General features: G+C 47.2%; 1 protein-coding gene across 5 annotated transcripts in view; it reads right to left on the bottom strand.

Moving 5' to 3' along the window:
- The window catches only part of PCNX4 (pecanex 4), a 348,026-nt gene that overhangs the window by 285,883 nt on the left and 44,970 nt on the right, over nt 1–17,173 (bottom strand). For all 5 annotated transcript variants that reach the window (XR_015299954.1, XM_086937959.1, XM_086937961.1 and 2 more), the window contains 2 exons: nt 11,958–12,137; nt 11,380–11,870 (listed from right to left, as the gene is read on the bottom strand). Coding sequence is in view for 4 of the 5 variants with exons in the window: in XM_086937959.1 (XP_086794085.1) it covers nt 11,380–11,870; nt 11,958–12,137 (671 nt within the window). In the remaining variant the exon portion in view is untranslated. The remainder of the gene's footprint in view (nt 1–11,379; nt 11,871–11,957; nt 12,138–17,173) is intronic.

The following is a 17,173-nucleotide window of genomic DNA, read 5'->3' on the forward strand; positions in this document are numbered from 1 at the left end:
AGCCATCCGGGCCCGGTGCTTTATGCGGCTTGAGAGACCGAATGGCAGAGAGTACCTCCTCCCTAGTAATCGGGGCCTCCAGAAGGTCATTCCACTCCTTGGAGACCTGCGGTAGCGCTAGGTCCTCCAGATATGCTCGTTGAGCGGACGGCATCAAGCGATCCGCCGAGTACAGAGCAGCATAGAAGTCACCAAAGAGCGCTGCCTTATCCGCGTCCTTGTGTTCCACTACCCCGAAGGGGTTCCGAATACCACCCACATATTCTCTTTCACATTTATCACGGAGCTGCCGTGCTAAGTGCTTCCCCACTTTATTGCCCTGAGCGTAGGAGAGGCGCCGTAAGCGTAGTAGAGTATATTCTGCTCGGTTATTATAATGCGCCCTGCGCTTCCTTGGTACCGCCGCTAGAGGGCGAAGCGTCCTTCTAGAAGGATTTTGCTTATGTGCAGTTTCCAACGTGGTCAGTTCCGCCTCCAGCGCCTCCCTGTCTTCCCGCCGAAGCCTATTCAGGGCGGAGTTCAGAGCAATGCATGTACCACGTGTCGACGCCTTGAAGGCGTCCCATTGGGTAAAGATTAAAATGTCGCCAGTCTTATTCAGCTCAAATAACTCCCTAATGGCCGCCCAAAGCTTCTTGCAGGATTCCTCATCTCGCGTGAGGGATGCCGGGAAATACCATTTACGATGAGGGGACGAATCAGGGGCCCAGTTCAAGCACGTCGCCAAAAGGCTATGATCCGAAACTGAAAGTGGAAAAATTTTGCTATCACGCAGGTCACCCTGTAAAGATTGATGCACAAAAATATGGTCGAGACGGGAGTATGTGTGGTGAACATGTGAATAGAACGTGTAGTCCCTAGTGCGGGGATGGAGGGAGCGCCAGCTATCAATAAGGCCCAGACTTAACAAAGTATCACGCAGCTCCGGGGAAAAGAGACCCGTCTCCGTTCTCTGTTGATGCGAACAATCAAAATCTTTATCCCAAACCAAGTTGAAATCCCCCAGCACAATCAACGCTCCCTCCCCAAAGTCCCCAATCACATTCAAGAGAGTCTCAAGGAACCCATGCTGCCCCGTATTTGGAGCATAGACCACCACTCATGTGCAAAGTTTACCCATGAGCATCCCCTTCAGCATCAACCACCTCCCTTCTTTGTCCCCCCGCACCCCCACAGGTTGAAACTGAAGGGCAGATCGGAACAAAAGTGCCACCTCACGGTGCTTAGTAGTGGCAGATGATTTATAAATCAGGGGATACTGCCTGTGCTTGAGCCTGGATTCATCTTTGCGAGCCAAATGAGTCTCCTGCAGGCCCACCACATCCAGTTGATGATCTAGAATATATTTCCAAATCTTTTGACGCTTCTGAGGCGAGTTAAGACCTTTAACATTCCAAGAGCCTATCGTAACAGGCAACATCGAGACCAACCTCCACACCCAGCGCTTCCATTAATGCAGCCCAACTCTAAAGACACACCAGGCACACCACAGCCACACCAGGTCCCAATCCACCACCGCCGGGGTCCATCCCCAACAAGCCCACCGGAGCCCTCAGGAGTCTCAAAAACAAACCATAGAAAAAGGAAAACGAAAAGTAGAGAAAGAACAATGAAAGTCAGACATGACCGTAAGGGTCGGGGGTAGAAGACCCAGGTAATGCCCCCCTCGATTCCAGGGCCGGGGTGACCCTCCAATGGAGAAAAGTCCCACAGAGTACCTGAGGTGGTAGAGCCCTCCGGCTCCCACTGGCCGCTGACGATGGGGCCTAAGCCGCCGAGGAGCTGTCCACTCGGCTCGATTCAGTCACCTGGGCCACCGAGGCCAAAGCATCTCCCCTCTCAGTCTGGCTCGCTGACGGGGAAGGCCCCTCCGCTGTGCGCTGTCGGCCCGCTCTCTGCCAAGGCGGGGATCGGGAGCGGCGACGTCTTCTCGGTGAGGCAGTAGCGTCCGCCGAAGCAGATGTTTCCTCCATTCCCAGCAAGTCCCTGGCGGCCGCCACAGTCCGCACTTGCACCAGTCTATTTTGCCATCGGAAGATTAGCCGAAAGGGGTGACCCCAGGAGTAGGACACCCCGTGTTCCCTCAGGAAAGCCGTGACTGGGCGCAAGTCCCGTCGCTTCTGCAGGGTGGTGGCCGCCAGGTCCTGAAAAAGTTGGGGGCTGTGTCCGCGAAAAAGCAAATTGTTAGTGTCCCTCGCCCTCCGCAGGATCATCTCCTTCAGCTGAAAGTCGTGGACACAAACCAAGATGTCGGGGGGCGGCGAGCGCGCGCCACGCGGCAGGCCCACCCGATGTACCCTGTCCAGCTTGACTTCATCGCGATCGTCCTCCGCCAAGATGTGTAGAAAGAGAGCCTCCACATATTCCCGCAGATTTCCACCGTCTCCATCTGAGGGCACCGCTCTAATTCGAATGTTATTGCGACGGGACCTGTTCTCCAGATCCTCGCAGTGGGTCTGAAGATCCAGATTCTGCTCACGAAGCTGGAGCAGGTCCTGCTGTAGCTGATGGACATCCCCACTGAGGCCCAAGTCATGGTCCTCCAGGGTAGCTACACGTTCGCCAATGCCGTCTACATCACGACGGACTTCACGGAGGTCGGAGGCCAGTTGCGCTTTCAGTTCCGTGATATCCTCCTTGATGGAGGAAAAAAGCTCGATCAGGAAGGCCTTCGTGACCGGGCCGTCAGCGTCGTCCTTGGTCGGCGACTTGCTAGGGCCTGGGGGCGAGCCAGACGCCCCCTTCCCGGGACCTTCCTTCCCCGGTTTATTCAGGCGATTCCTCCTCGACATGGTGCGACGTCCCAATGCCGAAGATAGGAGGCAAGATGGCACCACTTCTCCGAACGTTCGCCGATGACGCTGTCCAGCAAGGCCCCAGACAGGACGGCGCCTCCTTGTCACCTCTGTACGGCGATAATTGCGAGCTGGGCCACTGGAACAACAGGCGGGCTCGTCACAGCGCCAATGTAGGGGACACGCACAGAAGAGCTTCACTCGGTCGCCAGCCAAAGTCTCGAGTCCCCTCTCGCAAAGGGTCGAAGCCGCCCAGACAAAGCCCCGTAGGCCGCTCCGGAGCAAGTGCGTCACCAAAGTAACACCTCGGCCAAGTCCGCCGTCCCGTGTCGTAGCTCGACGGGAGAAGGGACAAACCAATGCGTGGCGCCTCAGGAGACCCAGGAGAATCAAAGCCGGGGCTTAAATCGCCTCGATACCGCTAAACAAAGCTATGAAGGGCTCGGGGTGCCGGAGGAGCTCGCAGGCACGTCTTACTCCGTCGCCATCTTGGCCACGCCCCCCGTATCAATGCTTTTACAGTATTATTTCATAATACTACTTTTACTGTACGCACTTTACTTTAAGTATTGCAATTGTGGCAATTCATTTCTCTTGCATGAGAAGGAAGACTGCTCAATAATTTAAACCTTTTTATTGAAAACGCCCGTCTCTCTATATCTCTGCATTCTGGTGAAACTAAGTATGCACTGCTGACTGAGTGAAATATCTGTCTATTGTTTTCACACGACTCTAGAGATATACTCTTATTCTGAGGGAGCAAAGTTGTCATGTTTATGCGGTTGTCGGAAACTGAATCCCTTCTTGTCTGAGCCAGGGAAGGTTATCTACCCCTCTTTATTCAAGGAAGTTTCAAGTGACCTCTGAGCTAGCTGGCGCAAACCTAAACTAAGTTTAACCTAGATGACCTCAGTCCTACGTCTACACTGCTGTTTATGTTATTCCAATGCGCAGAGCCTATTGGGAAAATAGGAACTACACTACAACCTAATTAGTGATCAAATTAATTCTATACTCTAAATGAATCAGTGGTGCAACCTTATGTTCCTGACCAGCCCCTGTCAGGTGTACAAAATAACTAGATACAAACAGAACCTGTTTGTGTATAAAGTTGCACTTTACACATGCCCTTACAGTGCAATATTTTTTTTAGAAAAACACAATAAATTCAAAATGATATATACCAAATTTATCATAACAACTCTACACAATAATTCTTACGAAGATACTCCATTGCAGATACGTTATGTTTTATAAAAAGTTTGTTTAAACAATAATGACAAATGCTTTTCCATCAAATTGCAATTATCATTTTCTAGTTCATTTTCTTGCTTATTTTCTTTTTCTTCAAAGCTCCAAGCAGCATGATTACGTGTCCCAATGCATTTCGGTAAAGCCATTCATTAGAGGAATACTGTAAATGATACAATGTAATGTAAAAGAACCTAAGTTATATCCAATTCCAAAACACATAAGTGATTCTAAACAAAGGGAATGTAGGACAAACACATCGGTCCTATCACTAAAATGTAATATAATTTACCAAGCTCATCACACACAGAAACCCAAATCACTCCTAAGTGATATTGTGTAAAAATGGCAAGAAAACCATGCCATAGTAGGAGAGTGTATTAGCCTTTCGCTCAATATCAATATGTGGAGAAAACTAGTGAAAAAAACGAGGACATGTGCAAAACGAATCCGAACATGTGCCCAAATCAACCAACACCTAATGTGGAGGCCTTAAAACGCCAAAACGTACAGATGAAAAGTAATGCTTACCTTCACCTCTGCATGAGCTGAAGTAGTACATTTAACAACCGCAATACTACATCTGTAAATATATCGAGGTTTTGTCAAATATAACTTCATGTAAAGGAACTTGTAGAAGCTGCTATTGTCTATAAAAAAGTAAATCAAAGATAACGTACGTGTGGTTTCAATATTATCTCTCTCCGTATCCCTAGTCAAGCGTTAGTTGAAGAGTATAAAGCCACATCTAAACTACTGCCTACTGTTAAAATCACTGTACCTGAATAAGGATCAGTTCATGCGGCTTTTCGCACTCTCATCCGTATTCCAAGTGACTGCCGAGATACTCGCACTCTATTGTAAATCCCGCGTTTGCACGTGATGTCAATTCTACTCGCTAGATAGCGAAAATAGACTTCTAGATAATACCGTATTCCTGTAATGTGCACTCCCATCACAGTCCCAAGGAACTCCCAAGTTACTCACTCTTAGTTGCAAATCTGACTAATAGCTAATGTTGTATTCCCAAAATGTTTGAAAAAAGACTTTTCAATAAAACGTAGAAAAATTATAAAAATAGTGGACTGTTCCCAAGATCATGTGCTTTATAATTCTCACCAACCGTGGCTCCTCCATATTCTGAAAATCGGTCAGTGAGCTGAAAACGAAAAAAACATCCATGGTAATAACAGAAAAAGGTAGTGTTAAAAGACTCAATGTAGAAAAACCCATTATGAAAAAAAGTCACGATGTATAAAATATCGTAAACAAATACGGTTGCGTATGTAAAACAAATGCTTGTGTGCTTTGTGCCTGATGTTTATCTTCGGGTCAATATCTAGTGTATTTCGTTTTTGTTAATCTTGAGCTTGGCAAAAGATTTTATGAAAAAGTTGGATTTATCAAACATATCCATGAGTTCACAATACCACCAGTGCTGTCATCACAAAAAACATGTAATTTCTATTTTGTCATTCAGACCACAAGGGATAAGTGTTCTCAAGTAGCGTATCCAAAATGTTTCTCTCTGTGCCAGATGTTGAATAGCATTAACATGTGGTACCTCTGACACACTCATGTTGCCACCTGTATTCTTCTCCGTCGGAGGTACCTATGGACACAATGCCACTTTGAGGCCGATCCCATCCCCCTAATGTTCTATGACATAAATGTCAGAGCCGGTCAGCGTTCAGCCAAAAGAAGACGCAGAGAGCCATACTGTCCGCTGTCCCTCAGGGCCCCCCGGCCCCCCAGCACTCCTGTATCGTGTTGTGCAGTCTCTGTACAAACAAAAAATAATAATAAAGGGGGGAAGAAAGGCATAAACAGCCCCCAACTCAAGTGCAGCACAGCAACGGGTGGCCATACAAATTGAATACTTAAAAGCATTTTCTAAATGAATATCTCCCCCAGACAGTCTACAAGAGCCTCTCTGTGAGGTGCTGGTCAAGACGAGCGAGCCAGATCCATGCATTACTGGCCCTTCATATTATGACCAGTGCGAATATCTCTCCAGCAGTCAATCCGATTCACACATGGTGCAATGCAATTATAGCGCGCATGAGAATATGTTTCAGTACAAGAGACCTCCTCTCCCACCCTTCACCTCCAACACCCCACTGACCCAGCATAAACAGAACCACATGTAACAAAGGATATCAAACCAGGTCCTCCGCTGTCTGGGGTATGGCAACTGGGATTCCAGTCTCAACACCATGCGAGGACACGGAGTCGGACTTGACAGATTTGTGGTCGGATGTAGACTCCGCTCCAGAGGCTTTCTGGTGCTCCTGCACAATGTCTGCTACTGCCTGCAGGGCTGCTGCTCGTTCCAGTTTGGTCTGCGAGGGGGATGAGCCACTCCTATGGCCACCACCTACAGCCCTACGTGGGCACTTCCATACCCTCCGCCTGGGTACAGACTGTCATGAGTGTGTTGTGAGGAGGGTTGTCCTCACCATATAGGCCTCCAGCCAGGCTCAAGCAGACTCCGGATTTTCACAGAAGTGTGTACAGACATCGAGAATAATCTAGAGTTTGGATGGAAATATCAAGGAGTACTGGATAACATTTTCACGGACAGCTCTCTTGACTTCCAGAAAGGAGGCCCTTCTGGCCTGTACAGCTTCTGTAAAGTCTGGGAATATGGAGACCCTGCCTCTGCCCACCGTGTAGGGGCCCTCCAAGCACACCTTCTGCAATATAACATCTCTATATCGGAAGTGCAGCAACGTGACCACCACCAGTCTGGGAGGGATACCCGATGGGCCGGCACCAGTGCGAAAAAGGGGTTAAGCAGGCGAGGCCAGACTGGGAACAGCAACCAGCCAGATATTCCAGCACAGCTGCAAAACCGGCACCGAGTGATAAAACCGGCCCCCACGGTCAGAAAACGGGAAATTCCCTGTGCCCACTACGACCATGTAAGCAGGCCCAAGGCTGCTTCTGTTCATAGCCAGCTCTCCAGGGGTTCCACCATATCGCCTTTTTCAACTCCTCTGTGAGGCCCACTACACTGATATTGCTAAGTCTTTTGCAGCCTTTAGCATCTTCTGCACGTCGTTCGAGGAGCAGCACCCTGTCCCTCAGGTTAGACACCTGACTCGTAAGTTTTGTGCATTAAGGTCGGCGTTTTATAATGGAGGTCTCCATCCCCTTGACTCGGTCTGCCAATTTGTGGTGCTCCGTTCGCAATAGGGCAAGGCCCACTAACACCATGCCTATGTCTTGTTTAAGGGTGGCCTTTGTTTCAGCTATGGCCGCCCGGATCTTAATCAGCTGGAGCCATATGGGGTCCACAGCTGTGGTGGTCTCGTCATCTTCCGCTACAGTTCCACAGGAGTGATTAGGGGCTTCAGATGGGGCTCCCATCTGTTTCGGCATTGCTTTACCCATCAGCTCTGTAGTGAAAAAGGGATTACAACAGAGCGGGCACTTCGAGAATCACATGCAACTCTTTCCAATAGGCCCCACTCCGGCACCAGGTGCGGGTTATGCACTCCGCTGCGCTTCCTAGTCTCATCAATATCTCAGGCTGATGACAGAACAGTCCCATAGGCCATAGATTCAATGCAGGGCCGTGAGTCGCAGAGAGTCTTACAGGGCGCCCATCAGCACAACATAGTGCCTCTTGGTCATGGGCGGGGCAAGGCAGGCAAATGCCAGTTCAAGAGGGGTGTCACAGCCACGCTGCGGCCTGACCTCACCAGGTAGTCTTTGGAGCCACCTGTGGTCACCAGAGCTGTGCCGCCACTCATTTGCCCATTGAGGGATGAACTTCCAGCAGGGACAGGAAAGGCGGCGCCTCCAAGAAAGGCTGGATTGGTCCTGTGGCAGGGCCACCCCTTGGCTACAATTACTCCGGCTGTCAATTCTGCCATCTGCCGGCAGCAAAACCTCAAGTCTGGGGCAACACGCAAAATGTCTGCCAGGTCCGGCTCAACCTTTCACCGGCCTCGGCTTGTCTTTCGGCACGGACTTTCCGCGTTCCTCCACTCCTCCAATTCACCCTTCAGGAGTATCTTCTAATGTCTGACAGCTAAGGCAGGCAGGAGCCGCAGCACTCAGGAGCAGGACAATCCCCACTGCAGGGCTGTTACTCCATCCACACCGCCCGGCCCTCCTCCCCAGTCTTGAGGACCCAGTAATGCTTTAGGACTACCAGGTGGTGAAGGTCTAGTGTTCCGCCCCATCTGCAGTCCACAGGGCCGCTCTAGCTAGTTTTTGTCTCCGGAGAAGGGCGCCACAGGCCGTACACTGCCACAACTTTGAGGTGGATCCCAACAACCAGACCTGGCTCTAGTTTCGCCAGTGTTTGGGTAAGGCAGAATAAGCCCGTTGACAGGCCGATGATGCCGGATAGCTGTTGGGTTTAGCACTGTGCTCGTTTAGAAAGTGTATGATGCAGCCGCCATCTTGGCCACGCCCCCTTGGGTTAGGCCTTCTTATTCCGATTAGCGTGCACGGGGTATAAGGAGGAAGGATCAGTAAAGGTTTCAGTCAATTTGATAGGACTGGAAGCCATCCTTGCCCTGTCAAGGGTGGCATGAAAAATACATGGAGACTTTCTGCCTCCTGAGAGACAGCCTCAGAACCATCAGAAACAGAGAAAAGGAATGCCTCAAACAGGACTCCACCTCTGGAAAAAGAGTTAGTCATTCATACTTGTGGGTCAGGATTCCAAATCAAAAGAAATTATGGTAATTCGGCATTGAGGCCCAGATGTGATAAGTTCCAGAACACTGGGTTTCCCCTATCCCACAAGTTTTCCTCTTCCGCAAAGACTTCCTCATCCAGAGTCCAGTCGCTCCAATCGCAAAGGTACTTGGAGCTCCAGACTATGAAGGACATGCTAAAATCAGTAGATACTGAGATTGGCCCTAAATTCTGTGATGCAGGAAATAATGCCAGAAATCTTGGCCAGGCTTACTAGAACCTTGGACACAATTCACACCAAATTGTATTGCACTGCTGACACATAGATCACCCATGAACTCAGTACCTTGCCACACTCTTGATCACAAATATCCCAGCATGCAGTTTTAGACAACGGATACGATACAATATCTCCACTTTTCTCACGTAAGGCTATACCTCCTGGTGCTTGGCTATATAAACAGATCTGTAGCTCCCCCAAATGTGGGTCTGCTACTCCAGGCTATCATGCTTTCCAGCCACCACTGAAGCGCTCTCCTTGCCTCCTATGGAAGACTTGTCTCCGAATAGAAGCAACACCTTCTGAAGTAAAGAATCATTCACCATCGTTTCTGTATGTGCAGAAGCGTTGATGACAGCTTTAAAAGGACATTACCAGGAGACGGACTGTCTAGGCAAGCTTTATCAGGGAAATAGTATTCCTCTGGAAAGTTAATTGGATCTCCATTGAAATGCATACGATTTTCTGAGATGGAAAGAAGAGTGTATCCCTCTGTATCAACATTGAGCTCCAAAATACCCTTTTCATTTATAGGTTTCAGACCTATTTTTTGAGTTTTCATCATAAACACTGGATGCCGCTGAAGGTTCATTATCAAGAGCACTTTAGAATTCAGTGTCTATTTGCTACAAAATGACAATCATGTCACATACACAAAGGTTCATCCAAACCCCCACCAGTCCACAGAGCCCTAACATGAATGACTTTAGAAACCTGGCGAAACACCACAGTACAGACACAAGATGGATGTCTTGGAGATCCAGCTTGGACAGCAAAGCTTCCTCCAAAAGAAATACTCAGCAGCAGGTGAATCCCCTACATAATGAAGTGGTGGTGAACAATTTAGCATAAAACTCTTGTTCACAAGCCTTTGCCCTATTTCTGTACCAGAAACAAACAGCTTGGCTAAACCTTATGACTAAAAGCTAGTTCTCAGGATGGCCCCCTTAAGGGCAAAGTTAAAAATCTCAGAGGTGACCAGTTTTCTAACATCTTGTGAACAGAGACAGGACCAAGACACCACCTTTCTCATCGCTGAAAAAAAATATATGACAGACTGTTTCAACTGTATTTTTTGAGTTTTGACTAAAATGCACTAACTATCCACTCCATCTTTAAAATGAAAGAAGGACAACACACCTAGTGCTTAAAATGCCTGGCTTCCAGAGACAACTAAGTATATGTCTAGGGACCAAGGGACTACTTTTATGTCCCTGACAAAATTCAAAGCCTTCACTTCCTGTGTGAACTCTGGGAGCCTCGACGTTGAGAGAACCATAAAGGTCCACTATCTGCATCGGGTACCAGATGCAATCAGGAGAACATGGACACCATCATTATGACAAAATGATGGAGCCTGATAGGACACACCATCAGAAGAGAACAAGACACCACCAAAAGAGAACAAGACACCACCAAAAGGGAACAAAACGCCACCAAAAGGGAACAAGACACCAGCACAAGAACAGCTCTCCACTGGACCCAAAATGACAAAAGAAAGACAGGCAGACCAAAGACCACCTCCTGGAGGCGAACTGTGAACACAGAATTGAAGACGGAGAGTCCCAGCAGAGGCACTGTACAAAAACTTGCCCAAATCAGACAGGGATAAGCGGAGGTCCTTTGTTGTTACCCTACATGCCACTTAGAATAACGGACAGTAAGTGAGTAAATAATCTGTACTTGGTCTTGATAAAACCCTAGGCACAAAAATATAGTTAATAAAAGAATGGGCCTAGTTGAGGCCACGAATATTATGATGCACTTGCTCATTTGGAGTCAAGGACAAATAAGCCTGCTTAGGGAGCATTTTCAAAGGGAAATTTCAGTACCTTTTGATCAAAATTGTACAAGATGTATTTATGAGAAGGCACACAGCCCTTTTCATCCAATCCCCTACAAAGCAGAGTTCAATAATGGCACCATAGGGCCTGATGTCCGAGCAAGCTCATGGATTTGAGAGTAAACTGGACAGGTGCCATGAACTTATATTAGCAAGTCCACCACAAAACTTCCTATGATCTCCGGTGTATTTCAAGACAAAAGTGGCCATCATCGGGCCCACTTTTCCTTCCACTGCTGAGGTTGGACATTACTTTGTAAAATTTCTACACACCTCTTTATTTTCAGGCCCTGCACCTCCCAGAGAATCACTACCTACAGGATGGTATTTCTAGGGAGGCCCTTAATACCCTTCACCCATGGAGCACAGATGTGGTCTGCCCCTGTGGAAATGGGTAAAAACCACCCAAGAGTAGCCAGAACTTAAAATACAGCATCTCTTTGGAATTCTGATTGACAAGTATATTTATACAAGGGCAAAGATGCAGTTATCTTTAACAGTTATCATCAGTAAACATTCATACTGTAAGATTGCTATATAGTCATGTTTCTTACCCAGCGTGAGCAAAACCCTTCTGGCCAGTCCAGCTTTTCTAAGATGACTTTGTTTCTCCGCAAACAAATGTATAGTCCTGGCATCCTTTGGGTAGAAAGGGTTTCGGAAGATTCCACAGATGTAAACTCCTTGAATTTCCTTAAGTAGCCACATAACTACGAGTAGTATCATCAGAATGTAGCTAACTATGGCCTGGGGACTAGTTGCAGAGAACGTAGAAAGGCAATAGTGATGCAGTAAGCCAGCTTCTACAAGTGTGAGACTTAACACAATTAAGTAGAAAAGGAATTCCTTCCAGCCAAAGTGCCAACAGAAACCGCCGGCTATAGTCTTACTGAATGCGAAGTGCCAGAGGTCATTCCCGATGTCCGCGAGGTTAAGACTCAGAAGAAATCCAAAGCCAGTCACAAAAAGGACAAGGCCAAGTGTGAGAGGAATGAAATACGATGCTACCGCTGTTGCAGCAGACACAACAAACATGACAATTAACCTGCAGAAAAGAAAACAAATTAGTGAGGGTCATGATTAATCTACACTGGAAGACTTATCTCATTGTATGTACTAGGATGATATTTACCTCAAGTTAGTGGACATTGGAGAACCTCCCAGGCCAAATTGCAAGGTCTGCTCCATTCCCCATAACAGAAGTGCATCTGGTGGGGGAAGAATTCCCATTGCCCACAAGAATGGCATGAACAGAAAGATGATGTGGAGAACTTGGTTGGCCAACGTTAGAGATGCTGATTCAACACAGAAGCTAGAAGGAAAACAATAGTTGTAGGCCAGTTTAAAGTAAAGTAGCGTATCAAAAGTCAAATGTTATTAGTAAAGACGTGGTTTGTGCATACTGCAGTTACTAACCTAAGGAATTTTCAATCAACCTTATTAGACCCTTCAAAATCATATGTAGGCTGGTTCACAAAAGGGTGAAGACATTTTACTTTAAGCACGAACAACTATGAAGAATGGAGACCATAAACAAAAACCAGTGGTGGAAGAGATAACAAGCATTTGCAATGCAATAGGTCTGGAAAGTTTGAGTTATTGGAATTGTAAATGACAATTTTTTTTATTTAGGTGTTGGTTTTGAAAACAGCGAAATTAATAGCTTTGTCATTTACAATGCCAATAGCTATAACTTTCGCAAATGTGACACCTATAGCATTTGTAATGCAATATGTGTTCTATTTACGTGACTTAGATGTATTGATATTACAAATAACAATGGCTTTTAATTTTTTTTTAATAATTAATACTTAAATAAAAGTTATTGTCATTTATAATGGCAATAGCTTAACGCCTTCAGGGCTGATGACAAAGCCAGCTCGTTATGGGCGTTACCTGCGCTACGCGCATGACGAGCTGGCTTTGTCATGTAACGCGCGATTTTCGAATCTTTAGCGTGCAGCGGGAAAACCCGCTAGCGCGTATGCGGTTAAACTTTTGTAAATAACTTTTGTGTAGATTATGTTCAGTGTATTTTATGGTGACGAAAATCCATGAACACAAGTGAAATATTAACATCTTTTTGTGACATTTGTAATAAAGCTTGAAACATTGAGAGAACATATTTGAACCTTGTTGTTCAATGGTTGCACAGATTGATGCTGGGGTGGCGCTGAGTGATGCTGTGGCGTTGTGCAGTGATGCTGTGGCGTTGTTCAGTGATGCTGAGGCGTTGTTCAGTGAGGACTGGTGACGCTGTGATAGATAGATAGATAGATAGATAGATAGATAGATAGATAGATAGATAGATAAATTGATAGATAAATTGATAGAGTGAGGGGCAATAGATAGATAGAGGGAGGGCGATAGATAGAGGGAGGGCGATAGATAGATGGTTGTGTGTGTGGTTGTGTGTGTGGGGTTGTGTGTGGGGTTGTGTGTGTTGTGTTTGGGGTTGTGTGTGGTTGTGTGTGTGTGGTTGTGTGTGTTTGTGGGTGTGTGTGGTTGTGGGTGTGTGGGGTTGTGGGTGTGTGGGGTTGTGTGTGTGGGGTTGTGTGTGTGGGGTTGTGTGTGCTGTGTTTGGGGTTGTGTGTGGTTGCGTGTGTGGTTGCGTGTGTGTGGTTGTTTGGGTGTGTGGGGTTGTGTGGGGGGTTGTGTGTGGGGGGTTGTGTGTGGGGGGGTTGTGTGTGGGGGGGTTGTGTGTGGGGTGGTGTGGGTGTGTGTGTGTGTGAGTGGGTGTGTGTGTGTGTGAGGGGGTGTTGTGTGTGTGGGGGTGTTGTGTGTGTGGGGGTGTTGTGTGTGGGGGGTGTTGTGTGTGGGGGGTGTTGTGTGTGTGTGTGTGGGGGGGGTGTTGTGTGTGTGTGTGGGGGGGTGTGTTGTGTGTGTGGGGGGGTGTTGTGTGTGTGGTTGTGTTGTGCGTGCGCTTGTGTTGTGCGTGAGCGTTGGCTCAGCGAGACCTAAAAAAGTAGACACTACATGTTAATCGTTTTTTCCGTTTTTCAATCCGAGATAAAAAATCCAAACTCCAATTCGCGGGGTAATGCTTGCTGGGTGAAAATAGAGTACCCTTTCCCCCCTGAAACAAGTTTTATTTTTCAAAAAGGCTTAAGTGGAGAAAATAGCAGGACAATCTATAACTGTGGGCTCAACCCTGAATTAATGGCTCCCTGATCTAAACTTGTCTGAAGCAGGATACCGACAGAAGTATCTAACATCTGATATAAGCGATCTAGCCAAATAATAAAAAATAAATAAAAAGTACACTATGGCAGTTCAATAGAAAGCTTGTTGTTTTAAGCAGATAGCTTTGGCACCAGCACTTAATTGTCAACACTGATGCTTGTTGTGGCGTTATCTAATTTATACAGGAGCAAAGCAACACTTGTTTATTAATTCAAAATGGATTGAAATGACTATTACCTACCGCCCAAACCATTCTTAAAGCTTTGGGGGCCTGGATTAGTTCGATTTGTCACTCTTGTAGGAGTGTGATGGTTAGTAGTTGTGTTTTTAATATCATTGGCAGTGCTGGCAGGAGCAATGTGTGGTGCAGGTGCAGCAGCAGTGGCACTTTTTATTTATTTATTTTTTTAATATATTTTTATTGGTATTTTGCAACCAATTAAGCACTGTGTGTCAATCCTTGACATAAGGAAAGGTCGATCCACACTGAGTACAGTAGGCCCAGAGAGCTTGATTAACAAGGACAGACAGAAGAGACAGCAGGGGTCCGCTTCTCACATGTCTTCTTTCACTGAGAATAGGTCGTGAAGGACGTGAAAAGGGTTGTGCGTCCTACTGTTAACCAATTGGGCCTTCTTTGGAAGGGTTGAGCGGGCTGGTGTTTCCCGCTTCTGTGAATGTGGCTGCTGATGGATAGTTTGCTGGGTGAATGGAAATAAATAGTTGTTCCTCAGAGCTAGGGCGGGGTGTGGCCAGTGCTTAGTTTGTAAAATAATAAGTGCCGGGCCCTGACTAGGAGGTCGCTGCAGCTTGCACCACCCATTGTCCCCATCATCACTGCCAAAGAAGGTACCAAAACAGCTAGGAACCATCTCTCTCGCCTGCAAGTGAGTCAGTTCAGATTATTTCAAGGCCCCATAGCTAAAATATTGGCTGGGGAGGCAGGTATTAGTAATTTATTTTGAATGTATACTGTATTCATAAAACAGTATTTTGCTGTCTCTCAGCACTGGAAACCAATTATGCACCCAAAACCAATTAAGTGCAGGTGCCGTGCCAAGCACCGGAAACCACCGGCTCGAAATAAGCACTGGGTGTGGCCCGTGTGCTGCTGCGTTCACTTTGAAATGGAAGTGAAAAGTTGAGGTCCGAGAGATTACAGCGCTCTGCTTGCTCTTTGTCCATCTGTGTTTTCAGTGTGTTTCTGGATTCAGGGGAGTTGTTTCTGTGGAGTAAACGGGGTACTTTAGAGTGAATGCAGCGCTCGTTATGTTAAAGTTCACGGCTGTGTTTGGGTAGAGGGTGCTGTGCTGAGAGTACTACAGTTAAGGCCCAGCCATTAGCAGCCGTCACAGCTTATCCTAAAACGGGCTTTAAACCTTTATTAATGCTCAACGCCTGGGTAGGTAAGTGTTCTGCTCACACCCTGCCGCCTTGAGCCCCCTCCACCGAGCAGAGTCTATGGCAATGCCCCCACCCCCAAGTCTGCCAGTTTAGGAGGCAGGGGGCAGCAACCGAAGCAGTCTACCTCTTGAAATAGAACTAATGTTGCTTTTTAAATAAAAAAAAACAAACACGAATCCAAACGGTTCCAATAAGGTGCATTTGCCACAAATGTAACTTTCCCCACAGCTTCTGTCTGGAAGCACTACAGATCCTCCCCACCCCATAGGCCAGTCCCTCACTCGTGATTGCACTGCGAGGGACAGGTGAGCTCCGAGGGACAGGCTGTGGTAGGGAAAGCATAATGGACGACCGGGGGCCGCCACAGCGGAAACAAATCACACACAAGAGACAAGGTAAGGGGAGAAACAGAGGCATGAAAGGGGGGAAATGGAGGCGTGAGGGCGGTTGATAAAAAGAATTAGAAGGAGAAGAGTGCAGATCACACCTGGAGCAGCAAGACCGACGAGGCAAGGGGATGGAGAAAACGGGCATGAAATGAGGAAATGGAGCTGTGAGGTCTGAGGGAAGGCCAGTGGATAGATAGGGGGATGATGAAAATAATTGAAGGGAAAAGAAGAGTGCAGATCGCACTTGGAGAGGCAAGAGAGACAAGACAAGAGGAGGGAGAAAACAGGCATGAAAGGAGGAAATGGAGGTGTGAGGACTAAGTGAGGGGCAGGGGAGAGAGGGGGTCCTGATTAAAAGAATTGAAGGGAGAAGACGAAACTGTACGGGGGAAAAGAAAGCAGAAAGTGAGACGTTGTGATGAAAGAACATGGGGAAGAGGTCGTACAAAAAAATATAGATGATTGCGAAGTGAAAATAGATCAAGAGTCTGAGGGAGGACGGAGGACCGATAGGAGGAAAGTAACGGAGAACAAGAAGGGGGGGGTGGGCACAAGGGAAGGAGGATGGGTGTAAAAAGAAAAACACCGCCTGACGCGGACAAATTGAATAAGTGGGGAAAAACAGGGAGCTGGACTGAGGAAGGGAAAGACCCAAGAAGGAAGGAAAGGAATTGAACAGAAAATAGGGGAGTGGGGATGAACGCGAGGAGGTAAAGAGAGGTGAAACAAGCAATGCGCGCTCTGTGCTGGGGGAGGGGGAGGGCCATTAAAGGAAGGGTGCGGAGAGGAGCCTGTGAGATCTCGCGGCGGAGATCAAAGGAAGGGTGAGAGGGACATTGGCGAGCGAGCATATGGGGGTGAGGGGGTGTGCAGCCTGGTGCGTGTGGCAGCAGAGGCAGAGCGCGGCGCACGCATGAAGTGAAAGTGTCTGGTGGCAAATGGGAGCTGTGCACAATGCGCATGGTTGTTCTCACATGCACTGTACCCGATCCACATTTTGGGTGCACTTTAGAGAGCCCTTACTTTAATCTCGTCAAACCATCCCTAACGGGATGGCTTCAGCGAGACCTAAAAAGGGGGTGCTAAATAAACCATTCGGAAATTCTGCTCAGAACGTCCCATTTCTTTTCATTAATAAGTCTTCCTCATGCCCAGTATGTTGATCATCTATGCAGGAGGACTGTTTTCCAGGGTCATCTTAAAACGTTAAATTAGGTTTTCTTTTCTTCCCATTCCTAGAACCTCAAGATTCCCAGGTCCTTACCTCTGTAGTGCTAAGGTTTAATGGCAACAACAGCAAATCTAAAAAATCTTCGTGTGCAAAGGAAACAAACATTTACAATGCAATGGTTTCGCCTTTGGAAAAGTTAGA

The sequence above is a fragment of the Lissotriton vulgaris genome, chromosome 9 (genome assembly GCF_964263255.1).
Source record: "Lissotriton vulgaris chromosome 9, aLisVul1.2, whole genome shotgun sequence".
In the NCBI taxonomy this organism is placed as follows: Eukaryota; Metazoa; Chordata; class Amphibia; order Caudata; family Salamandridae; genus Lissotriton; species Lissotriton vulgaris.